We start from the raw sequence: 26,891 nt of genomic DNA, 5'->3' as shown, positions 1-26,891 counted from the left end.
TGCGCAGCTGCGCAGCTGCAGCGCTAAGCAGCGGCGGCAGAAAGCCTATGGGCACATTTAAAGTGCCCAAGCCCCTTTAAAACTTTCCCCCCCGCTCTGCCCAAGAACAATGGTGGTCTCCTGCCAGCTGGTGATCAGCTGGTGTTGGCATCCTTGTCCTCTTGCACTTTGCCAGTGTCACCAGCATCATGGATGCCTCCTCTCCTTTGGTCCCCGCGCTCCTGCTGAATCTGCAATGCACAGCCACAGCTGTTGCCGCTGCCACCGCTGTCCCCCTGCCATCCCCCATCACCTCCCTTGTATATATGTAAATATTTACAGTTTTAGTGGTTTTTATTGTTAGGTGAAAATGGCACAGGAATGTGTGTAGGGGCTCACTTTAAAGTCCAAACTTTCCAAGCAGCGCATGCGTACATGTTGCTCTAGGGTTAGGGTTAGGGTTAGGGTTACAAGTCTTAAAATGCGCTGCAGCTGTGCTGCAGCTTCCACACCTGCATGGCAGCTGACGCTGCAATTAAAGCCTGACTGCAAACTGTGCATGTTCCAGGACCCCGACTCATTATGCGACGCAGCTGACTCGGAGCTTTTAAATGGGCAACTTAAATTAGCGGCGTAGCAATTCTGGCGTACCGGTGCAGCAGCTTACAGACGGAGCTGCGCAGCTGCGCATCAAACGGAAAAGAAGCAGAGAAAAGCAGCACCTTTTTAATGCCGCTTCTTCCCGCTTGGGGCGTGCGGGGGGCGTGTTCATGGCGGCATTCAGGTAAGGCCCGTCTGAAGGCTCTACCTTCATGACGTCATGAATACACCCCTTTTTGCCCGTCTGTATCCCGCCAGAATGAACTTTATAACTGGTATCATGACACTGCCTCCTCCACTGACCGAAGCCTGTCAGTCTAACCCATTTGTGTGATTCCCGGAGACCATGAAGAAGAAGGACAGGTTGTTTACCTGTCACTGTATTTCTTTGAGTAGTCATCTGTGAATTCACACAAATCCCACCCATCCTCCTTTCAGTCATGTCCTACTCATTGCTAAGTTTTCTGTCACTGCTATGCGACATACTTTATGGAGTGGGGAAAGAGCAGGAACGCTAGGGGCTTTATAGGGGTGAGCGGAGCTACCGCCAAAAAGTTGCAAATAGAGTTTTGCCCAGTGATTCCAGAAGTTTCTGAGCTTTGCTGTGCAGGCACAGAATAACTCATTTGTGTGTATTTGCATATGACCACTCGAAGAAATAGAGTTACCGGTAAGCAAACTGCCCATATACACACATATATACATACGTGTGTGTGTGTGTGTGTGTGTGTGTGTGTGTATACACACTGCTGGTTCTTATTTCCAATACTGAACGGGGATATATATATATATATATATATATATAGAGAGAGAGAGAGAGAGAGAGAGAGAGAGAGAGAGATGCCCCCTTCAATACTGGACACAAGAACCGGCAGTCCTTATACAGTATATTATACTAGCAGTTCATACACACACACAGTCAGCCCTTATACATGGATTTTTTATACATGGATTCAAGCATCCACGGTTTGAAAATGTTCAAAAAAAGTATAATTTTCAAATATCAAACCTTGATTTTCCATTTTTTATAAGGGACACCATTTTGCTATGCCATTATATTTAGTGGGACTTGAGCATCCACGGATTTTGTTATCCACGGGGGATCTTGGAACCAAACCCCAGCAGATAACAAGGGTCCACTGTGTGTGTGTGTGTGTGTGTGTGTGTGTGTGTATGAAAATGTAGATTTGGAAGATGCATCTCCCCTCACGGTCCGCTGTCTTGCTGTGTCTCTTTTCCCTCACCAGGTTTGCATGAGGATAGCTAAGGGTGCCTCATTTGTACCTCTTCAAGAGCCACCTCTTTTTTTCCCTCCAGCACCAAAGCAGTCATTTCTAGGGTCTCAGGCACTTTTTAGGGGAACTAAGTGGGTTCTTCCTGCTCCCTGTGGAGGGCCAGACATGTGAGAGGGAAGGAGGGAGCCTTCCCATAGCAGTCATTTTGGGTGCATAGGGCTTGGAATGGCTAGCATGGTTTCTTAGGGTGGGCGCCATCTTGGAAAGATGAGTGTAGCAGGGTCCCTGTGGCCTTCATGGGGCCTCGTTCAATGGCTGGCTGGCTTGTGGCATGGGCTCCCTGTTGAGGGTGACAGGCTGCGACCCCTTCACATGTCCAACCGCAAAGGAGGAGGATAAGGCACCTCAAAATACAGGATATTCAAGGAAAATGTAGGAACGAAGCTAAAAGCACGAATATAAATTCATTTCATATGGCTTATTTACAGCTGTGTTGTCGTGGAAGGCCTTCAAGTCGTTTCTGACTTATGGCGGCCCAGGTTCCTTCAGAGCGGGTTTGCCATGACCATCCTCTGGGGATGAGAGAGTGTGACTTGCCCAAGGTCACCCAGTGGGTTTCCATGGTTGAGCCTGGTTTCCAGAGAGTCCTAGTCCAACAGTCAAACCACTACACCACGTTAGCTCTCAGCTATACGCAGTGTGACATCATTTTAACTGCCATGGATCCATCCTACAGAGTCCTGGAGTTTGTTGTTTGGTGAGGCACCTGCACTCTTTGGCAGAAGTGGTTAAAGGCCTTGTAAATCTATAAATCCCAGGATTCCACAGGATGGAGCTTTGCATTTACAGTGTTGTCAAACCATATTATTTCTACAGTGTAGAATAGCTAAATTACATACATTGTATTTTATTATGGACTCAAACAAATTTTTCAGATGAACCTATTGCCATTAAAATGCCTTCTTGGCTTGCAGTAAACTTCTAGAACTCTGAGTCAGACAAAGGCTTAAAACTGTACTTGGCTAGCAACAAACCCTTGATGGACTCTGTATTTAAATTATTCCTTTCAATTGTCCATTGTGCTGAAATTAAGGAGTGGGGGACCCTTTTGACATTTTGAGCCCATTGCCTAACACATTTGCTGCCCCTTTCCCCTTCAAGAAACAAATGCACCCCGAGCTCTGGGTGCAGGTCTTGTCTGTTGCTGCTCCTAGGAAAAAGTAACTCTAGAAGGATCCATTTCTACCCCATTATTTGCAAAGAGGACAAGCTGCCAAGCAGACACATTTTTTGAAGGGGAACAACAAATGTGATGTTATTCAATGGGTTTCTTAGTCATGCTAAAAATGGAGGACATTTTAGAATTCTTCCTGGACAAAAGGTTGCAATGTAGGACATGCCCTGGAAAAGGAGGATATCTGATCACCCTGACCTGTCACTATTTATGCATGCCATTTTTGAGGGGGAGGGATATGAGGGCTTGAAGAACAACTACCAGACTAGCATCGAATTGTGGGGTGGCGGGTTTCCCACAAGTTGTGCAAACTATACAAATGCTTTCCTCCAAGAAACTGTTAAGGAAAATGCAACATGGGATATACAGTGAAAGAAATAAAACTTGTATGTGAGAGTCAGGGTGACTCAGCAGAAGCAATTAGGAGCCACACAGGTGTAAAAGGTAATGCAATTAGCAAGTCCTAAATGCCAAGGACAGAAATGTAAAGTGGATAATTGAGCACACCTGAGAATTGTTAAGTGGTCAAGGCTGAGATGATGAAATCATTAATTGTGGGTTGAAACAAGAGAACCAATGAGAATGGATGTACACGCCCACTGGGTGGATACTGACAAGAGTGGGTGGTATGATCCAAGGACTATAATAATGGCTATGAATCCCAATGTATTTTGTGGGTAGTAGTTGGGTAGTAGTAGTAGTGAGGAGTATTGTTGTATTGGATAGTTTCAGGAGCTGTATATAGTAGGATAAAGTAGATCTTTTATATAAGACTACTGAGTTGCCTGGTGTCTTGAGTGAAGATACAAGAACCAGCTGGATCCTGAAGAAGTGGGAAGACTTCTGTGGAAGCAAGAGTGAGAAGGCTTGGAGAGTTTGTCAGGGTCTTCAGCCTATTCTCTGTAACTCTGCTGCTTTAGAGCAAAGCTTTAACCACTGGCCAAAACTGGTCAGCGCCGGTGCGTAACAAGGTGGTGAGTTCGAGCCAGAGGTGAAGAGCAACAACTCCCATCATCCCTGACAGAAACAACATCTCTTCAATATTTGGCAAGATTTGTTCAGAGGAGGTTTGCCTTTGCCTTTCTCTGAGGCTGAGAGAGAGTGACTTGCCCAAAGTCACCCAATGGGTTTCCTGACTACTGTCTAAAACCACAACCATAAAAATAAGGTGACATTCACACATATGTTCATGACATCTCTGTGGATCCAGGTTTATTGAAACATCACCATGTCAAAAATTCAAGTAAAATCTTTAACACATTTTACTATGCTCAAATCTAGGTTGTGAAGAGTTTGTTTAAAATAGAATAACACTGACAACTTTAACAGTTATCCAGGTGCATCAAAACTGCATTTTACTGAAAGAGGGGAGGTACATCAAGGAATAACCTATAGGAAGGACTAATGCAAGCAGAATGCAAAACTTAGTTAAATTGATTATGTATTCTCTATATTATACTTCTTAATAGCCTTTTATGTACAATTATGATCAAAGAGTCACACACACACCATACACAAAAATGTGAAATAAGTGTGCCAGAAAACATCCACCATTCTGCTCTCACCAGCTCCTGCACATTTGTTGTGTAGAAATTAACAGAACATTTCACAGCATTGGCAGTAAATGCTGTCTTTCCTCAAAAATACCTGCACATCAACCAGTTCTGTCCATTGAAAAAGCTGACTTCTTAAACAATGATAAATAGCAATCTTAATTTAAATTATATTGATACCAGTACTGATGTTTAAAATAAAAATACATTGAATTTAGAGGGTTCCACATATTGCTTAAATGCCAATAATAATCTTTTTGTTATTGTTGTTGTTGTTTGTGGCTGTACATAAGTGTATTCTGCTTTCAAAGTCCTAAGAAACTGAAGTGGTTTAATATATCAAACACTAGGCACAATTCTGTCGTATTTTATTGGTGATTTCAGAGAATAAAATTAATGGTGGACTTGCTGAGAAAGATATACTTTGTCACATTTTTGGAGCCATGACAGAAAAGGCACATACTCTCTACAATTACTTCTGGACAGCAAACACTGGTATAAGATTTTGAAATAACTCCATCAGTGCATAGTGGCAAGTACAGATGCAGCATGTTATTTTGATAATGCTGTGTTCACGTCAGTATGCTGTCAAATAATCCATGTTATACATTTTAAACATCCCTTATTCCATAACAGTATCATGAAACATAATGACCATCGTAATTTTAAAATACTATACTGTAATGGACACTGGAGTTCATTCCGCTGGGGCTGATTTTGACATTAAAGAGAGATTAAAGTGCATTTAAAGCATCCTGCAAATGAAGCCGAAATGGCGAGTAATTGCACCAATAATTATCACACACATTTGCACAAATAAAGTGATATCAAGATGCACATTAATGTTTCTTTGTGACCACTTTAATGGTGGCGTTTATGCGATGTCATGTGAAATCATTATGCGTAATTACATGATTTTTCCAGGATATTCATGGGATAAACTCCTGATCTCCTCTGTGTGATAAACTCCACTGTTACATTACTCTATCTCTGTGTGTGTGTGTGTGTGTGTGTGTAAATGGGTGGATAGATAGGAAGGCTAGACTGATTTGCTGGCAATGGATGCATCTTTGAAACAAAAGTTAATACCAGGAGTTGCAGCAAAGGACTGGAAGAGATGGCAGAAGCACAAAACTAAGCTACTGTCAAAGACTGCATTTCAAGCAAGGTTGGGTCAGCCCTGCCATTAGGCAGTGAGACAGCTGCTTCAGGTGCCAGATGCTGAAGGGCAGGGAGTGAAAGTTGTTGGGAGATTTTTGCATTCCCTTTCGCCCTCAGATAGATAGGGATTTCCTGCATGCAAACTCTCCCCTCTCTTTCATTCAAACTAACCATATGATTTAGGTCATTCCCCTTTTAGGGAAGTACTAACATTCTCTCAAAGATTTTCTCTTCAACTGTTGGGTTTTCCGCCTTCCTCCTTTCCGAACTTTCTTTGGAAAGATGGTGAGATAAAGATTTCTTTTTACCTGAACTATTCACTAGCTACATTAGGACATAGCTTCTATGTAAATATAGATTAAAGCCATTAGTAAACTTTTGTTTAAACTGCAAGCTACTCCTGTTTGTTGTTTTTGGAGTCAGTTCTTAGGGAAGCATTGGGCCTGAACAGACAGGCCAAAATAAAGCTGCTTCAGCTAACTTTGGAGGTATGCTGTTTAAATGATGCATGTGTCTTAAGAGGCCGGAAGCCACACCAAAGCCACGGTCTGGTCCTAAGGACTGGAGTGCAGCTTTGGCAAAACTTCCGGCTTCTTAAGACATGTGTGTCATTTAAACAGCATACCTCCAAAGTGACCCGAAGCAGCTTTATTTTGGCTTGTCTGTTTGAGCCCATAGTTAGACAAAGGCACATTTCTGCTACTCTGTTAATTTTAAAGCTAGACCCCTGACAGGCTTGGATTTGATATTTTTGATATTTAAGTATTTTTGTTTCTTTATCAAAGGCTGAAGCCTTAGGAAACTTAAGCTACCCTACAAAAGTAAGCTGCTGGAAGAACAGAATCATGAGTACTGTACATATAATGATGTGACCTAAAACTCGCTTGTTAACAGATGTGGCATAATACACTGTTCCATGGCAAGTGCTGGCATAAAAGTCAATGGCCAATTAGATTTGTTGCTGAACATGGTATTGTTGGGGCCCAGAGGCATCTTACATTTCATTTCAGGCAGCCAAATATCTGGGGCCTGCCCTGCTGTTAGGATACCAGAGTGCTATGAAGCTGAGGTCACAGATGAGTCTCTTGTGAGCTCAAAAGTTCCATCCCGGACTTCTCAGGTGCTGACTTGATTCCTTTTCTCAGTGGGGCCTGTGGGTTGCTCTGTCTATCCCATCTCATCTTCCCTATGAAGCCCCTTTATGACTTTCTGGCCTCCCTCTGCCTCAGAGAGGAAGGATGGAACTTCTCCTCAGGCTCTGTGCCTTCTTCCAGCTATTTCTGTCCTCCTCCTGCTGTAAGCAACAATGGCCAGAGCCAGAATACTTAAATTCTGTTCCTCACTTCTGGGAAGAAGGGCGGGTTGGGGAAAGGGCCTCTGCAATTCCCTAAACTTAGCATTCTTTGTGTATAAATGGGACACAAGAGCAAAAGGTGAGCCCATAGCATTACATTATTATTTAAAAATCAAAACCTGTACCAGGTGAAATTGGCTTGCTTTACTGACACTTCATTTTGATGTGTGTGTGTGTGTGTGCGTGTGTTCCTTCAAGTCACTACCCCATGGATTTCTTAGGGAAGGATGTGTCTACATATTATCTAAGGTCTAAGGAGGATGTGTAGCACTGATTTATATCAGATGTTTCTCCCTAGTGACCTGCCCTGGAATACTGAATAGTCCTACAGCCTTCTTCACCAGTTTTACAGTCCTTGAGAGTTGTGCATTCAATATACAAACTCGCTAGCACAGGAACGTGTATGACATTGTACCACAGTTGATTGGATTGGAGGATTATATAATATTCTGATGTTTTTGGACACTAACTCCTATAATCTCACACCTCTGGTATGCCGGTTAGGGCTGATGGGATTTGTAGGCCTGCAGCATCCAGAGGGCCACAAGTTGCCCACCTCTGTTTTTATTGTTCTTCCTTAGTCTGTGGCCTTAGACATCAGAGGCCCAACTTGGACCAAGCCTACACCACGCCCTCAGGACAGAGTGAAGAAGCCCTGGAAGCTCCATGGTTAGTGAACATATATGGCAATGGGAAGAGGTGCCAAGGAGTTGTCCTGAGCAGCTGGTGGATCCTTACAGCAGCCAACTGCTTCCTGATGATGTGAGTAACCTGAGAGATCAGAACAGTTTCTCTTCTGATACGAATTTTTAACACTCATCCTGGAATTGTTGGCTGTGCGGTGAATGTAAGGGCTGAATAATTTGCAAGCTGCCATGTTTGCTTTGCAGGATGCCAAGCCATGTAGAGTTGACTGGGTCTAGTGGGCGGATCTCCACTGAGACAGTGAGCCAGTTCGTCCCACACAAAGGCTTCAGTTCCTGGAATAAAACACCTAACAATGATCTGGGGCTCATTTTGCTTGGCCAGCCACTTAATTTAGGAAGGAAAGATATGTGGCCAGCTTGTGTCCCCGACACTGAAACATCTGTCAACACACAAGAAAACTGTATGATTTTTGAACGAGGTACACAAGGTGAGTATTGGAAATGTGCAATCAGAGTTGAGGGGATTATACCTATTGTAGAATGTGACTATGGCATAGTGTCAACGCCATTAGTACAAAGTGATCTGCAAATTACTTTTAAAATGACCAGCTGCTGAGAAGACTGGATGTGTCTAGCACAACTGTAATACCAGTTGTATACGTATAGCAGTTGGTATACTACTATAAGAAGGTAAAGAACATTTTTAAATCAATTGTTCATAGTTTCTATGCCTATGGAAATATTTGAAAATGTGTGGTCGGTGCCTGATGAAATCTGGTAGCTAAGAATGACTTTTGAGGCGGCCGAAAAGGACTTGCAAAATTTGTTTGATCACGTGGATATTAACAAAAATATTTTTTCTGTAAACACATTGCCCATATGCACTTTTAAGCTTTAAACATCTCAAGGGCCAGACTGCTAGAACTTACAGTTTAAGCGCTTCTCCTCCTTCTTCACAGGAACTACACAGGAAACCAGAGTGGATGATTTGGTGACATCAGAATGTGCAGTTCATTGGCCTGACACAACAGAAAAATGGAACTTGTGTGTTGCAAGAAGGGTGTCAAGTGGCACAGACTGCACGGTAAGCCATATGAATGACTTAAAGATAACCACTGTATAGCTGAGAAAGTAGAGTTAAATCTGCCAAAGCACATGCTGCCAAAGTCTTTCTTTCAGTTAGTCTTAAAGGTGCTACAGGATCTCTGTACAAACTATATATGAAGAAAGTGTTCCCTCTCTGCACTACAAGACAATACAATCTTTACAGAATTGCTAGTACTATAATTCCTCATTGCCATGAACTCCACTAAATTTTCAGAGAAAAATTATGCTAGCTGACATCCCTGAAAAAGTACAGTTTAAAGCAGCAAGGGAGGTCCTCTTGGTCTGTTTCCAGCTTTCTCGGTGATAACAGCCCTTCTGAATAATTTCACACTATTGCAGAAATAGCTTGCATTCCCTAACAGAGCAACCTTATACTCAGAATCTGAGGAGCTTAAAACTTAAAGTGGAAGCCCTGTCAGTAGCAGAGCACAAGAGATGCCATAACAGATACATATGAGTTGAGCATCTCTGATACATAGCTCTTCCATCAGCAAAGATATACCAACCGAACAGTTTCAGGATCTACCCCAGTTATCACATTCCTTGTCTGATTCTTGTGTTCTCTCTCTTCTGCTATAGGTGCCTATTGGCAGTCCTGTGATCTGTTATAACCCAAGGAATGAGAACTGGGAGGTAATGGCCATCGTGACCCGGAGCTTGCACAACTGTACAGCTCCTATCCTGGCATCCCAGCTTTTATCTCACCTACAGTGGTTGAAGAAACAAGGAGCACTAGAGACTTCTTTTGATCAGGAGCTTGAACATACATCCACACCTGAAGCAGAACCAACTCTGGCAACTAACAAAGACACTTCCCAAGAAGAACCAACTCTGACAACTAACATAGACACCTCTCAAGCAAAACCAACTCGGCAAGCGTATTTAGTTAGGCACATAACTGCAAGACCCACCACACTTGTACATTCCTCAAAAGAACCAAAGCCTTCCACAACAGCCCATAATATAATTCTTTTAGCCTCTCCCACACTCCATGCATTATCACATGTATCACCCACAATAAAACAATTTGTCCCCCAAACTACAAATCCAACTACAACGACAAGTCCGACTACAACAACAAGTCCAACTACAACAACAACATCTACAGTTCCCTCCACAACCAAACAGACATCTACGGTATCCACGACACAACAGTCATCCACCACACAACAATCATCATCAGTCGTCTCTTCCACAACCGTTATAACATCCACAACAACACAGCAGACATCTACAAAACAACCATCTTCTACAACCACAGAAACAACTGTAACAACCACAAGCCGGCCATCCACCTCCCCAACTTTTAGACCGCCACATGTAATAATAATACCTGCGACCACTCCAAGGAAAGCATCCCCCGTGCCTGCCACTGATGTTAACCAAGGGGCACCTGTGCGTTTTGTTGTTGCGGGTCCCCAGTTCCCCAAGAACAAAGGAGAAGAAAGCCCATCCCCTGGTCCTTCACTAGCATTAGCTGCCCCACCCAGAATACAGATCCCCATCATTCCCAATTTGGGACTCCCTGTGCAAGTGAAACTGAAACAGTGTGAAATGGGATTGGCATGGAACAGCAACTCCCATGCCTACCAACTCAGCAAGATGGCAGTTCTGATAGACCGCAAAGTTGGTGAGTACATAGCCAAAACCTTTCCTACCCAACTAATTCCCAAAACAGGCTTCCCATATTACCAATTTCTCTTCCCTCTGCCCCATGAATGTAGATATTCCACCACTAGCACCCTGACATGGAATAAATAGTGCTAAATAACCTGACTTCAGACTTCTGTCAGAGAATTTGAGATCTGACAAATCTCATGTGTAATATTTTGGTCTATCTCCCCAGGATGTGGGCTGAGGCCTGGATTTGTGCCAAAATGCCCCAGCTGCTCTCAGGCTGAAATGGGTGAGTTTCCCTGGATTGTTTCTCTCAGGCTGTCCATCCAACACTTTTGTGCTGGCTCCATTCTCAACCCCTGGTGGATTTTAACAACAGCCAACTGTGCCAACCTTATGTGAGTGCCTTATTCTCCTTTTTCCAGTTCAGGTTTGGGTGCTTTGTCTCTTTGCCTTATAATGCTGCTTAGCCCCCCATTAGATTGATGCCTGGAATCTGTTTGCAATCTACTTCCTCAGTTCCAATGATCCCAGAATCTAAAGTAACTTCAGAATTCAGAAGTCAATTTAGAATAATTTAAAAGTTTCCAAACCATTTCCAAATCATTTAAATTTATATCGGCAATTTTGTGAGTAACTTACTTCTTTTTCATTTTCTAAATACTGTAGAAGTGTGCAAAAATAAGATGGTCAAATGCAGTCTACCAATGGGCTGTTTTTGCAGCTCTTGGCCTTTCCAGGCTCCTTGAACCACCTTTTTTTCAGGCCAAAGAAAGAAAGAAAGTGGATTTCTGAAAGCATTAAAGACCAGAAATTAGACTGCAGTCTGTCTTGGCACTGATTACACACACACACACACACACACACACACACACACACACACATATATATTCAAAATCAGTAGTTCTCTGGCCACTTCTGGGGTGTGTGTTCTTTTAATGTGTGTGTGTTTGTAGTTATATAACACCCAGAGATTCCCAGAGGTGCAACCCCCCCCCCCAAACAAACCAAAGTCTCTGTGATCCACACCATTGCCTACCCATGGTTCAAAAGTTAGTTTGGGGATTTAAGGCAGGCATACCGTATCTTCATATTGGGTGGCGAAGGCAATTTCTGCAGGTTTGGAAGCAATTCCACACCACCCCGTCCTGTTCAAAAGAGAAGTTAACTTCCAGATTCTAGCCTTCCACACACCCCCAGCAAAAAAAACCCACAAGGTACATAAAGGCCTTGTTTGAAGGTGAATCACCCTGACGCCTATTGCCTACCTGTACCACAGAGAAATATCAGATACAGTATGAAGAATTTGTTCTTGCAATAGGAAAACTGCCGATGCTGCAGACAGTGCAGGTTGAGTCTCCCTTATCTGAAATACATGGGCCCAGAAGTGTGTTGGATTATGGAATATTTGTGTATACTTAATGAGATAACCTGGAGATGAGACCAAGTCTAAATATTAATTCATTTATGTTTCATGGACACTTTATACACATAGTCTGTAGGTGATTTTGTACATAATGTTTTTAATAATTTTGTGCACAAAACAAAGTTTATGTACTCTGAACCATCCAAAAGCAAAAGGTGTTACTGTCTTAGCCACCTATAAAAAAGGTTTTGAATTTTGGAGTGTTTCAGATTGTGTAATTCTGGATAACGTAGACTCAACCTGTACCTAGAAAGAGTTGACTGTTCCTTTGGCATAACAACAGAAGAATAAAATCAGAGTACAACATTAAACATCTCCCCTTACCTACCCTAGAAAGAATGGATAGGTATAATCACTTGACCTAAATCAAACTCTGGGCAATCCTATCCCAACAAATACTTGGAAGCAGAGAAATCTCTTCACTTGGTACACAATAGATGACCATGCCAGTGCCAGGTGGGCCTCATGGAGGGAGGCAGATATTGAGAGAGTCACACCAAGGACCAGATTATCAGTGGTTGAACTGGTGCAATTGCTCTGAGCCCCTCACTGGCTACGGTCCCAGGATAGAAAGAAAAGGGTTTAACTTACTTCCTCTTTTGTCTCAGTCACTTCTTGAATTGGCCAGTGTTTCCAATATTGTCCAAATTTTGTGTTCTACTAAATTTGAGTATCCTTTATCTGAAATGCTTGGGACCAGAAGTGTTCTGGATTTCAGATTCTTTTGGATTTTGGAAGACCTATATTTGCATATACAGTCGCCCCTCCTAACTCGCAGATCTCAGATCCGCAATCTTAAATATCCACGGAGGGGCGACCTCCGCTATTTTCAATGGTGTGTGCACCTGAATTGCGCACACGAGGGCGTGTCCCATTCAAGCCTATGGGGCTTGAATATGCACAAGCCTACGTTTTCATGAGGGATCAGAATGGATCCCCCATGAAAACATACATAGTGATATGTTTTGGAGATGAGTTTGTTGTTATTAACTGCCTTTGAATCGGTCTGGACTCATGGTGACCCTATGGATGAGACACCTCCAAGACTCCCTGTATTCCATCACTCTGCTTAAGTTTTGCAGACTCATGTCTGTGAACTCCCTAAATGTGTTCAGCCATATGGTGTGCAGTCTTCCTCCCTTTCTACTACCCTCCACCCTTTCCAGCATTATTGTATTTTCTAATGATGCATGCCTTCTCATGTCATGGCCAGAGTGTGACAGCCTGAATTTGACCATTTTGGATTCTATGGATATTTCAGCCTTGATCTGTTCTAGGACCTGCTTTTTGTCTTTTTGGCTGGCCATGGTATTCTCATCACTCTTCTCCAGCAGTACATAAAATGAGTTGATTTTCTTTTTATCTGCTTTCTTCACTGCCCATCTCTCACATCCATATATAGTGATGGGGAATAATATGGCTTAGATGATTCTAACTTTAGTGCTCACTTGTATATCTTTTTATTCTTCAGGATCTTTTTTAGCTCTTTCGTGGCTGCCCTTCCCAGTCTTCTCCTTATATCTTAACTGCAATCTCTGTTCTGTTCCAATGTTTGATCCAAAGTACCAAAAATCTTTAACTGTTACTATTTTCCATTGTCTAAGTTGAATTTGTGTAGATTCTCCGTGGTTATTATTTTTGTTTTCTCTATGTTCAGCAGCAAACCTGCCTATGCACTTTCTTCTTTGACCTTCCTCACTACTTGTTCTGCTGCTAGTAATATTGTGTCATCTGCATACACTGGATTGCTGATGTTCTTCCTCCTACCTTCACTCCTCCTCCTTTTGTCTACATTTTCTCTTCTTGTGATATTTTCTGCATAGAAGTTGAAAAGTATGGTGATAATATGCACCCTTGCCTGACCCCCTTGTCAGTTGGAAACCATTCTGTTTCTCCAGTGGTCTCTTGTCCTGAGTACAGCTTTCTCATCAGAACTATCAAGTACAGTTCTACTCTCATGTCTTTGAGAGCATTCCTTAGCTTTTTGTGATTGATACAATCAAAGGCTTTGCTGTAGTCTATAAAGCACATGCTGATTTGATTTTGTAATTCCTTGGTGTGCTCCATTAGCCATCGTATGTTTGCTGTTTGGTCTCTATTGCCTCTTCCTTTCCTGAACCCCACTTGCACCTCTGTGTTGCAGTATTTTAAGTATCTTGCTGCATTCTTCCTTTATTATGTCCCTGAAATGAAATTCTGCTGAGATGTTGTTCGGATTATATTTTGGTATGATGACTGTTTCTGCTTTCTTCTTCAGATTTACTCTATTTTTTTATATGAGTAGTTAATGACTCATACCATAGTCTGCACCTGGGCTAGTTTTGGCCACAAGAGTAGAGCTTCTCCATTTTTGCTCCCAATTATGTAGTCTATATAGTCCCATTATATAGTCTGTCTGATTCTTATATTGATCATCTGGTAATATCCATGTCCATAGCCTTGGTGGCACAGTGGTTAGATGCCTTTAGTGCAGCCACAAGTACAGGTTAAATGCTTGTACTCCAGCCACAAGGTTGTGAGTTTGATCCCAGAGACTCCAAGGTCCATTCAGCCTTGCATACTTTCATAGGTTACTAAAATGAGTACCTAGCTTATTGAGGGCAATTAGCTTACACATAGTAAACTGCTTAGGGAGTGCTTAGTTCACTGATAAGCGGTACCCGTTAGTGCTATTGCTATCATCTCCACTCTCATTGAAGCAAGTATTTGCAATACATAGGTTGTTGGCTTCACAGAACTCTATCAGTCTTTCTCCTGGTTTGTTTTTTGTTCCTAACCCAAAACTTCCAACTGTTTTTGAGCCTTCTTTTCAGCCTACTTTAGTATTCCAGTCTCCTATGATTAGACTAAGTCTAAATACAAAATTCATTTATGATTCATACACACACACACACACACACACACACACACCTTGAACACATAGCCTAAAGGTAATTTTATACAATATTTTAAAAAATTTTGTGCATGAAACCAAATTTGAGTACACTGAAGCACCAGAAAGCAAAGGTATCGCTACCTCAGCTACCCAGTAAAAAAGTGTTGATCTTTGGATTTTGGAACTCTGGATCAAGGAAACTCAACCTGTAATTGAGTAAAACTGCATGGGGGAGGCTGCTAGTTTCACACTGAAGTCTCAGGCCTGAAAATGAGTTCCCACATGAAGATTTTTATGTTGCTATTTCATATTGTATTTTTATTGATTCATTTATTTTCTGTGCAACCACTCTTAGAATGGCTCACACAGGTAACAAAGGGGGAGCCTATTTTTGGATTTGCCACAGGGCCCTAATAGCCTTAATCTAGCCCTGGACACAACCAAACATGTCCTTCCCCTTATCATCACATCCTGAGCCTCTCACTGAGGTTTGTTTTTGTTGTCTTTGTTGCTTTGGAAAAAGTCCTCAGATGCTGAATTAAGGGCAAAGACAAGTTTGCAACAGGAAAGGCATTCCACTTTCAGTTGGGCCCAAAAACATGTCAGCAGCTAGCCTAGAATATGTTAGAATATGTTTCCTTCCATTTGTCTCACATATATTTCACTAGCTACATTTAACAAACTGTCTTCAAAAGCAACCTCACTTATAGTGGTTTGTGGTAGTCTAATGTGGAGGTTTCCAGAGCATGGACTGATGAAGTTTGGTCATTCCTGCCCATATAGGGACATATAGTTGGCCTACAATGAGAGTTGTACTTCAACCAAATAGCTAGCATAATTACCTAGTTCCTAACTCTTGTCTCTCACCATACAAATGAATTGACAGCTCTAAGCATCCTTTTGTTCTTTTGTTACTAAGCATCCCATCCCATGAGGGCAAGAAATAAGGGAGCATCCTGAATCTCATTACCACCATAACAAATAAAAAATGCTATCTAAAACCAGATAATTCTGTTTGGTACATTTTTCTGTTCTTCCCAACAGGCTCTGGACTAGGATTCTGGAGACCAGGGTTTGAATCCTGTCTTGGCTATGGAAACCCACTGGGCAAGTCACACTCTCTCTTCCTCACAGGATGGCCAAACCCCCCTCTGAAGGAACTTGCCAAGAAATCCTCATAATAGGTTCACCTTAGGGTCACCATAAGTCAGAAATGACTTGAAGGCACATAGTAGCAACAATAACAACAGCAGCAACAACAACATTTTTCCCAAGCACCATGATTGGGCACAATGATGTACTGATCTATGCTTTGAAAAATTAAGCTGTAGTCTTAGATGTATTAATCACTCTGTATGGACTGAAGTGGAAACCCCTGTGCAGCATTGACTGTGCCCACTGTCTGCCAAAATATGATTGGTAGCAGCATTGCAGGAAAGGGAGTAAGAATACACAGGAATAGACCCTGATGCAACCTGGGCTACCACTGACAGGAGAGGGGGATTTCCAGAAAGATCAAGGTTAGCATTAGCACCATGCCTGACAGGACTAAACTAAGCATGTCACTTGAAGCTCAGTTTGTTTTCTTTGTTCACTTTGAATAGCAGCCGAGGAGGGGGCTATTAGTTGGTACAGAAGGAGAGTTTTTCACTCTTTCTTTCCTTACTATTGTCTTGTTGAAAATATCAGAGGTAGAGAGTAGGGGAAATGAGACAGATGGTATTAGCTTGGGAAGGGAAACTTCCAGCAGTAATAAGAGATACTGTGACTGACATATACTGATGGATATAGATGGCCATTAGGTGATGATGGTGATGGTGGTGGTGGTGGTGATGATGATGAAAACTGCAGCACCACATGTAGTCTGTAACACCATATCTAGGTTGAACCAAGGGAGGTAGAGAACTTGTGGGGGGCACAGTATTAATTGGGCTGTGCTGCACTTGCGGGGCATTTTCATATCCTGGGAACTGATAAGTTGATGTGTCTGTGGAATAAATATGTATATAGGAAAGCCTAGGAACATATATAAATGCATTCGTTGTTTGTTGTTGTGTGCCTTCAAGTCATTTCTGACTTATGGACCTCCTAAGTGGGGATTTTATTTGCAAGATTTGTTCAGAGGAGGTTTGCCATTGCCATCATCTGAGACTGAGAGTGTGTGACTTGCCCAAGGTCACCCAGTAGGTTTCCATGGCCTTGCAAGGATACAAACCCTGGTCCCCAGAATCATAGTCCAACACTCAAACACCTATGCCATGTTGGCTCTGTTTATTGTTTGCTAATTATTCATTTAAGACACTTGTTTATCACTTGTCAGCCCACCAGAGCCCCTAGCGAAAGTGACTTTCAAAATAATCTTAGGCCCTAGGTGTCAAGGGTTTTGGAAGAGTCTCTGGATCATTTATATTTCAACAATATGAAGAATGCTCTGTAGCAGTAGTATTTCATGCTCCTCAGGTGGTGGGAATGTCAGGGGGATAGTTACAGTAGGGTAGAACATAAACCTTTAGAGTGTCTGTGTGATAATCCTTTTGTTTACAAGTTGAACAGATACAGGTTGAGTATCTCTTATCCTAAACGTTTGGGACCAGAAGCGTTTGGGATTTCAGATATTTTCAGATTTTGGAATATTTGCATGTACATAATGAGATATCTTGGAGATGGGATCCAACTCTAAACATGAAAATCATTTATGTTTCATATACACCTTATACACATAGCCTGGAGGTAATTTTATATAAAATATCTTTAATAATTTTGTGCATGAAATGAAGTTTGTGTAAATTGAACTATCAGAAAGCAAAGGTGTCACTATCTCAGCCACAGTTTTGGAGAATTTTGGACAATTTTGGAATTCTGGATAAGGGATACTCAACCTGCATTATGGAGCAAAGCAGCACATTTTAGTTGGCCATGTGCTGTATAAAATGCTTTCAGGGCTTGGAAAAGTAACTAATTCATTTTAGAAGTTCAGAACTAGTTATAAACCCCCCTTTACTATTTCTGTTATAACTAGGTATTTTTAAAAGGAAATATATTTTCCTGTATCTCAGAGGTAACTCAAATTACAGTGGACCCTTGGTATCCGCTGGAGTTTGGTTCCAGGACCCATCCACCCATGGATAACAACATTCATGGATGCTGAAGTCTCATTATATACAGTGGCATAGTAAACTGGTGTCTCTTATATAAAATGGCAAAATCAAGTTTTGCTTTTTGGATTTATATAGTTTAGGAATATTTTCAAGCTACAAATAGTTGAATACATGAATATAGAATCCATGGATATGGATTACATTTAGTTACTTTATCAAATAAACGCCACAACCCTGTAGTACAAAACAATTGTAATGCACCCCAGTTAGGAAAGGAACTGACTACAAAATAAGTTAATTGTAAATACTTACTTCCAAGCTGTGACTGCTTTTGGTATTCTTTTAGGATTAAAGAGCAGAACAAACATTAACTGTATGTAGAACAAGGTGCTAAAGGTCATTTTTTCCACTCTGTGATTGCTAAAACTATGCAACATGATAATATGCTTATCCATTTCAAATCACTGTCTCCCTGTTTCAGAAAGAATTCGGAAACTTTGGCACTGGTGCAGGCTGGAGTGGTAGATCTCTCCACGCCAATGTACTCAGTGCAGATCCGCCAGGCTGTGACACACCCAAAGTCATTGGAACATGCAGATCTTCACAACCTGGGGCTTTTGGAACTGGAGAAACCACTGGAATTTGGGCCCCTTGTCGCACCTGTTTGTATCTCAGAAAAGACAGCTGTGATAGGTGATTTCAGAGATTGTTGGCTGCCAGGCTGGACTGTGCTAGAAGGTAAGTCAGACAGAGTTAGCTTCCTGTTTCTGTGAGTCAAAGGTTAAAGGATATGGATTTTAACACACATGCACTTTTCTCTGGTGAGCCTCAGGTGATATGATGTTAGATCACATCACACCTACAGCCAGACATTTGGCTTGTTATTTCAGATGAGTTTCTGGATTTAAGATTTACTTGGCACTAGAGCTGGTCTCCTACATTCTAGTCTTCTCCTTCTCTAGACAACTTCTCTTGAACCTTCTTGCCCTGCTCACTTGCCTTATATCACTGCCTTGTTATCAGAGCTTGCAAAAGTTACTTTGGAGAGGTCTGTAACTTCCACAATCCCATTGGCCATAGTGGCTGGGGCATTTAGGGAGTTGTAATACTTTATCCAAAGTCTGCTTGACAGTGTATTTGCAGTGTATCTTGTGGGACCTCCAGTGAGTATCATCATTGGGGGATGGGGATGGTCTGCAGCCTAGTTTTAGGTCCAGCTGGTACTAACCTTACCTGTTCTGCCCCTGCTCCAGGGGGGCCTACTGTGCTGTTGAGATATCACCTAGAGATCCTGAACATTAGCAGCTGCAACCAGATAGACGATGAACTCTCCAATACCATCTTCTGCATCAAGGCGCAGATGGATGCAGAAGGGGTCTGCAAGGTGAGATAAAACTTGACATTGGCTCATGTCTATTACTCTATCTTAGTGCTGCCATGAGCTGAATACAAGTTCAGAATGTCATTATTCCACCACTAACCTTTCATTTTTTGGGGAGGGGATAAGGGATGACCACATTTTTTCCTGCCACCCTTGTACAGCTCCAGCTGAACATGTGCCCACTAGTACCAGTCACCTAAAAGAACTGCCATGAAGTTATACTATGTGCATGTTTACAAATTAGTTTGTGACATGGTTTGCAGAATGTATCTTGTGGAAATCACACAAAAAGAGTACTGCTGAAACAGTGTGATGGCTAATATATCTCCTCCGGCCTCACCCACTTTTCTCCCTCTATTCCTTTTTTCCTCTCTTATCCAGGGTGATGTGGGATCTCCACTGATCTGCCCTGACCCCAAAGGTGGGGCATGGCTTCAGCTGGGAGTCTTAAGCAGCTTTGATGAAGCCTGTTCCGGCCCTTATGTCTTCAGTAGCCTGCCTCACTATTTGCCCTGGTTGGAGAGAATCACAAAGGCTAAAGGGCATCGGTACAACCTTTCAGTCCCTTGGGAACACCTGAGCTCTGCAAGGAACCTTAGGCTGCTAAGGGAACCAGAGAGTGAGTAATAGATGATTTCTCACAGTCCAATTCAGAGCCATGACTCTTATCTTTAAAATTTTAGACAAGTAGCTTTATTCAGACTATTCAGACGCTTTCCAGAATCCTTCAGCCAACATGAGAGTTGTAGACCAAAAAAACTACTTTTTGAGGTCTGCTTTTTTTTTTTTAGCCCTGTTGTTCTAGGTTACTGGAAATACTGTGCAATGCCTCCCAGAAGACTAGAGTATCTAACAGAAATAGCATTCTGTACACATTGATTTCACTTGAGTACTCTGGATTCTTTTCATATCCAACCAAACACTCAACCAACCTCTTTCTCCTCTGCAGCACTAGTTAAATGGATCTCACCACAGGCATCCTTACCTTGGCAAGTCCTCATTGCCACATGTGAGAATCAGAGCTGCGGGGGCTCAATCCTGAGTCACTATTGGGTGCTGACTACAGCACAGTGTGCGAGAGAACTGTAAGTAATGCACCTGATCTCCTGACCTGGTTGAGAGATATCTAGAGGGGGCAGGGAAAGCCTAGTATTTCTCCCTCTGACCACTGTTACTGTTGAACAAAGTAGTTTGGCCCAGAACAGTAATTACATATTCTCACTCAGAACCCTCTCCGTTTATGTCCTTTTGTTCTACTAGGAAATTGGAGCAAGGGCCTTTTTATAGAGCCCAGTTTGTTCCCTTCAGCCTGTTTAGCACATGGAGGGAGGATGTAAACTCATTACAGGGTGAATGTCAAAGGGTAGACCTATCCTGCCCATTCAGATGCAGGGGTCAGTCATCCAGAGAATAGGCAAGTCAGGGAGATAACTGCAAGCTTGTCTGGCCTAGTCCATGGTCAGCACCACAGGTGACCTCAGGTGCCATAATGAGATTCAAGAGAAGCAAATTAAGATGAGCCTTTTTACTAGTTATAGCACACTAGCTGTAGTAAAAAAAAGTGTCATAGTCAAGACGCATAAAAGAAGATTTTATTTGTCAAAATAATTCAGTTCCTTTCAGGAAGAAAAACGTTGCCAGGCATAAGCTATTTTAAATCCCTGAAGGTAAATTTTAAAATTCTTTCCTCGGAAGAAAGCCATAGAAATATATACATGTCAAAACATGTTGGCCTATATATATTTTTGCCCAAAACACATTGGGCAATTTTGAGATATAAAAACTTTTACACATCCTGATGCTTTGTCTCTCTTTCTTACATTGGATGTTTCTAGTCCCTTTTGTTTTTGTTCAGTTTTAATGCACACTGAGCTTCAGTTTATAATAGTTTATGACTATATAAACTAGAGGTAGGCAGAGTGTGGCTCTGGGGCCATATGTAGTCCTGAAGATTGTTTTATGGCTCTTGACCCCGCTGGACTCTCTGGACGCTCATTTTTCTGGGGAAAAGGAAAGGCTGTATCTCCTTCCCTGAAAGCTTCCAAGAGTGTCACCTTTTAAATAGGTTGCAGTGAGCCCTTACACTATTTAGTATCAAGAAATAATGTGGTTTAAAAAAAACAGACATAGACTGCCAGCCACTTCTGCTGTTGGCACTTTTGGCAGTACAAATGGCCTTCAGAGGATCCCGGGGTAGAATATCACTCTCCTGCACACAGAGCAGTTTTCCACCCAGATGTAAACAGGTAGAAAGAATAAAGGAGTTGTTACATTGAATAAACTTATGTCAGTTTCTATAAGCCCCCCCCCTCGACAGCTTTCACCTTCCCACATTGTGAGGGCTCTTCAGAGCAAGAAAACACCTCTTCCCTGTGCCTGTTGTTTCACCTCTGATCTTGAACAAAGTTATTTCAGCTTCTTCTTTAATGTACACAGGGACCCAAAAGGCACAGCTGTTTTTGTGGGGTTGACACACCCCAGGGGCCACGTCAAGGGGATCCGTGTGGCTGAGATTTACCCGTATGAGAAGATATCTCAATACAGCCCCTCTGGTAACTCCAGTGTGGCTCTGCTGCTTCTTCAAAACCCCATCACCTTTGGCACGCACGTCACTCGTATGACCTTCTCCCCGACAGTATCCTGGGATAGCTGCAAAGTGATGGGTCTGCAGATGCTACAACCTGGTATGTTACAGGTGACTGACTGCAGAGGAGTGGGGAGGAGGGAGAAAGTGTCCTGTTGAGCTGGACTGCATGTTCCAAGACCAGTTCATATTAAGCAGTTATTCCTTCATAGACTTTAAATATTTTTTTTGAATGCACTGCATCAAGTTGAAGCTTGTTCCGCACAAACAGGCAGGTGATCTGGCTATTATTTGTACTTTCTGTGTACGGTGGTGAAAAACAGTTTGTTACATATTTCCAGCCTAAAATGTTGTTAGATCTTAATCTAATCTTAAAGGAAAGGACATACACTTATTTGCAACATTTGTCTACAGGTGATCTATGATTCTATGATTCCATGAACCATCATTATCCTTGCGTAAAAAAACGCATGTGAACCTTTAGATTCAGTGCCTCATGGCACCCCCTCAATAATGACTTCAAGTGCACTTTCTAGAACTCTTGGTTAGTCACTCACATTGACTCGAAGGAACTTTGGCTCATTCCTCTTTGCAGAACTGCTTCAAGCCAGTCTTATTTGAGGGCTTCTTCACATGAACAGCTTGCTTCAGAGTTTGTCATAACATTGCAGTGGGGTTTAGGGCTGGATTTTGACAAGGCCATTCTAGAATGTGAGGTCCTTCCATAGCATCTTCATTAGATCTGTTTATATGTTTAGGATCATTGTCATGTTGCATGATCCATTTTAGGTTCAGCTTCTGCTTTTGGATGGATAGCCAGTATAATGTTTTGAAACACTGCAGAATTCATAGTTTTTTCAAGCTATCCAGGGGTCCTGAAGCAGGTTCAAACCACGCTATTCCTCCACCATACTTAATGGCTGAAATGAGCTTCTTCTATTTCACTAAACATAATTTTTCACACTGATGTCATGAAGTTCTGATTTTGAGTTCAAGAAAAGTTCTGTGTCCCTAGAATGTTGTTCTAGAAGTTGCGCAGGTCACTTGTGTAATCTTTAGCAAACCTGAAACAAGCAAAAGTGCTCTTTTTAGAGAGCAATGCTTTCTTCATATCTATTGTACAGTGGACAACATTCTTGTTAAGTTTTTTTTTATCCCTGATTATTGAGTCATGAACCTTCCCACTATCCAAGATGAGGAGAAGGTTTGCAGATCCTTGGATGTTACTTTGTGGTTCTTTATGACTTTTTGGATGATGTACCAATTTGTTCTTGGGGAGATTTTGGCAGGACAGCTGCTCCTGTTAGAGTTACAGTGGATTGATGGAGCCCCTAATCATTAGAAATGCAATCACTTCTAGGCTGATGAGCCGCAACAACTGCTTTTAAGATCCTCATGTATCTTTTGATTGTGGCTTGACAGGTTTCTGCTTAACCTCATGATGAAGGTGAGACTCACACATTTTCTGATTCCTTTGTAGAGTAGAGCATCCCAAACTTACCCATGTAGACCTACCTAATTACTTATGCACCTGATCTAATTATTCCCTTTGGCTGAATTGCTGCAACCAGGGGTTCACTTCCTTTTGCAAGTACTCATTGTTTCCCTACTTTGTGCATAGTTTTCTTTCACAAGATATAGACTTGATTCACAAGAGATAGAACTGATAAATCCTATTTATATTTTTTTAAAGGACTGTTTTTGGGACATGAAGGCTACCATGATAAAACTGTAGAATTTCTGTTATTAAAGCTCACAATTTTTCTTACTACTGTAGATGCAGATGTAAGAACGTGTGTGAGCTCCAGCTGGTGTGTGAAATACAGAGAAATGTTGTGTATTAGTGGACAATCTTCCAAAAGACAAATTTTTCTCACTTTTGGGTTTAAATGTGATGGTCCCCTTCAAAAAAATATTGGGTACTGTACTTTGACAAAGGCACTGATCACTCTCAAAGTTCCTTTATAGAACTACAGCTGCCACGATTCTTTGGGGAGAAAGGCTGATGTGTTAAACCACTGCATGTTGACAGGGACACACAGCTGTCATCAAACTACAACCTTCATCTCATAACAATATTCAAATTATATGTCACATACAGTTATTACCCAGATTAGCTAAAAGACTGATCTTCCTGTATGAGCTGGACCAAGTTTTAAGATCTTCAGGGGAAGACTTTCTCTCAGTCTTATCACTATCACTGGGATGTTTGGTGAATACACAGCAGAGAGCCTTCTCAGGGGCTGCGCCGCAGGTGGACCTTCCCTCCACTTTTTCTTCTGGCAGACTAAGACTTTTCTATTTAGGCCGGCCTTTGGTTTTTAATTATAAGGCAAAACAGTATTTGAAAGTAGTGTGCTGTGTTTAAATCTTGTATGTTTTCAATTAAGCTTTAAATGTATTTTAACCTGTTTTTAATTGTCCTTTTTAAAGAACTGTTTTTTTCCTCATATAATATTTTTATTAAATTATTATAAGCCACCTTCGGTGTCATGGAGAGAGAAAGGTAGGGTATAAAATGAATGAATGAATTACTCTAGCGTAACTCTCCATCATGTCTTGTAAATATTAGCCAGTAAGAAGAAAGGGAAAAAGCAAATACCTGATAGTTTGCTGGTTTTATTATATTTTGACAGGTGAGGTTCAAACTAACCCCAATGCATACCAAGTGAAAGTGCTGTTACCATCAGACTGTGCCAAGGTACATCCTGGGGTCAACCCAGCCATGCATTGCACGTTAAAGGATAACTCTACCCAGCTGCCAGTTGGAGCTGTGAGTACCTCTCCAAAAAAACCTCCAGTGAACCACCATATAACCCTTTGAGGGATAGACCAAAGCCGTAGTCTTGCCTCATTCTTTTCTTCCTCTCCTAGGTAGGTGAAGGTGCAGCCCTGCTGTGCCACATGGAGGAAGAAGACATGCCTTGGAGCCAGGTTGGTTTGGTGAGTGAGCCCTTTCCGGGATCCCAGACAGTCTTTCTGTCCTCCTGCATCAACTTCTATGTCGACTGGATAGAAGAAACATCCAAAAAAGCCATGCACCTGCTACACCTGTCCCATGGAAGTGTAATATGTAGGCCAAATACCTGGCTGCTCCTCTTGATTCTGTCTTTTCTGGGTGGAGCAGAGCTGGGTTGAATGAAGGAGAGAACAAGATGGCAATTCCACACTTGGAACCTTCTTCATGGAATGCTCTCCCAGAACATTCTTTTCAATGTGGCCTCGCCAAGATTGGATTAAAGGCTCACTCAGCATCAGTGGCGGGTTGAGTGCATCACTTTCCATTCTGCATGTGGCCCAGTCCTCATCTACGCAGGCACTATGGGGCTGCTCCACATGAAACTGCCAAACGAAAGGCTCCCTCCAGCACTAACCAATGGGGCTCAGCCTGGATGAGCTTCATGGACCTTTCTAGACAATATCATCAACCAGAGGGCTGCACAGGGTGAGGTTGTCTATCATGAAGCCTGAGGGCATTGCTTCAATGAATGAGCTGATTATAATTATGCTAAATGAGATGGAGACTGACAAAGGAGATAAAGCTAAATCCTGAGGAAGATGGAATAGATAAATGAATAAACAAACCATGGCCCAAGTTCTAGAGAATTTCCATCCATTTGCTGAAGACTTTGCAAATAGCTATTGACTGTGGCAAGGTTTTCCCATTACTACTCTCAAGCACGGGATGTTCATAGAACACGTATCAGCAGTTGGGAAGTATATAAACGTGCACACTAACTTATAAATAAAGCTATGTGCAAATAAATTTTTTAAAAAACTGAATCCTCCCAAAGATGTTGTGGAGTCCCAGTTTATACTGGAGCAACCAAGGGCTGAAGGTTGGAACATAAGGTCCTTCTTTTCCTTGCCTAACCAATTTCCTCCTGTTCTGCACTTTGCCTTCTTGAAGGAATGGAATCAGCTAGGAAAGAAAGCAAAGGTTGGTGACTGGATGGATGTAGAAGCAAAAGATAAGCATCGGGAAAGAGTTGCTTTTCTAATCTGTGGTTCTGTTCATAGACTGTTGCAGGTCAGATTTGATCTGAGGTCAATCAGGTGGGGACTAATTCTTTCAAGCCACTAGGAATGTCTCTTTTCTCATTCCTGAAGGGACTGTTGAAAGTATGGCTGGTGGTCAGAGAAAATAAATATTTCTATCTTATTCCATGTAGAGTTCTATTTAGAGCAAAGGAAACACAGATGCTGACAAATGGTGCAGACTCAGAAGGGAGGGTGAAGGAATACCTGGCATTCCACAACCAGGGCCCTAGGGCTTGAATTTACTGTTTGTGATGTATCTTCTCTCCTGTCTGAACTGTGCCATGTAATTTTAGGTCCCCTCCTCCATAGTCTACCTACTTCCAGCTTTTAATCTTGTGTTTCTAGTCGTCCCAGTCTTACAGACATACTTGTCTCATCTCTTCATCCCAGCTTTCTTCAGGAAGCCCAAACATACCAAATTTATATAGAGAGAGGTGGAAAATGTTGCCTGCATCCATCATATTTACTTAACTACCTTATTCTGTGGCAATTGAACCTAAGTGTTCTGATTCTGGTTCTCCGTGCCCTGCTTAGGGTTGCTAGGTGAAATAAGGGTCAGGCTCTTGACTCTTTAATGGTTGTGTAGAAGAGAGAATTCCAGCTGGCAGGTATTACTTGCATGACAAGCAACACCTACTGAGATTTCGTCTTCTGCACAACCATTAAGAGAATAGAAGCCCTGTCCCTTATTCACCTGATACCCCTACGCTCCCCCATAATCGTTATACTAATGGCAAAGTAGATACAGCATCTGTATCTTACACTGATGGCAAAGAAGATACATCTTCCTGGCTTTGCTAATATTGGCATCAATTGTTGGTCATGCAAAGCCACCTGCAGAATATCCTGTATGTTCCTTATGAAAGGTGTAATCTATTTTTTCCTTTTTGGGGGATTTGACTCTTCTGTGGATCAAGAGAGATTTCCTGGCCCAGGGAATATACCTTGGGGCCTACTAGGATGTGTGGGTCCTTGGCTGTCCCCCCCCCCCCCAAGGTC

At 42.1% G+C, this 26,891-nt stretch overlaps 1 protein-coding gene across 1 annotated transcript; it reads left to right on the top strand.

Annotated features, from left to right (window-relative positions):
• Nucleotides 1-7,000: 7,000 nt before the first annotated feature.
• Nucleotides 7,001-25,626, top strand: LOC149322915 (uncharacterized). The gene is made up of 13 exons (XM_089509725.1): nucleotides 7,001-7,058; nucleotides 7,698-7,878; nucleotides 8,007-8,251; nucleotides 8,723-8,847; nucleotides 9,450-10,500; nucleotides 10,717-10,885; nucleotides 18,368-18,624; nucleotides 19,140-19,270; nucleotides 19,649-19,886; nucleotides 20,217-20,352; nucleotides 21,704-21,951; nucleotides 24,488-24,624; nucleotides 24,726-25,626. Exons 1-13 carry the CDS (start codon nucleotides 7,001-7,003, stop codon nucleotides 24,987-24,989), a joined length of 3,240 nt encoding a protein of 1,079 aa, XP_089365851.1. The 3' UTR covers nucleotides 24,990-25,626.
• Nucleotides 25,627-26,891: the final 1,265 nt, after the last annotated feature.

Source organism: Sceloporus occidentalis, unplaced genomic scaffold, assembly GCF_023333645.1.
Source record: "Sceloporus occidentalis isolate IW3139 unplaced genomic scaffold, rSceOcc1.0.p SCAF_1, whole genome shotgun sequence".
In the NCBI taxonomy this organism is placed as follows: domain Eukaryota; kingdom Metazoa; phylum Chordata; class Lepidosauria; order Squamata; family Phrynosomatidae; genus Sceloporus; species Sceloporus occidentalis.
The sequence above is the reverse complement of the archived record's forward strand: the minus strand, read 5'-3'. Positions and strand labels throughout refer to the sequence as shown.

Excerpts from the sequence above, each read along its gene's own strand:
- LOC149322915 (XM_089509725.1), top strand. The coding sequence starts at position 7,001 with ATGGAACTTCTCCTCAGGCTCTGTGCCTTCTTCCAGCTATTTCTGTCC. Across the intron at positions 20,353-21,703 it reads GCACAGTGTGCGAGAGAACT|GGACCCAAAAGGCACAGCTG; the intron begins GTAAGTAATGCA and ends TAATGTACACAG. Across the intron at positions 24,625-24,725 it reads CCCAGCTGCCAGTTGGAGCT|GTAGGTGAAGGTGCAGCCCT; the intron begins GTGAGTACCTCT and ends TTCCTCTCCTAG.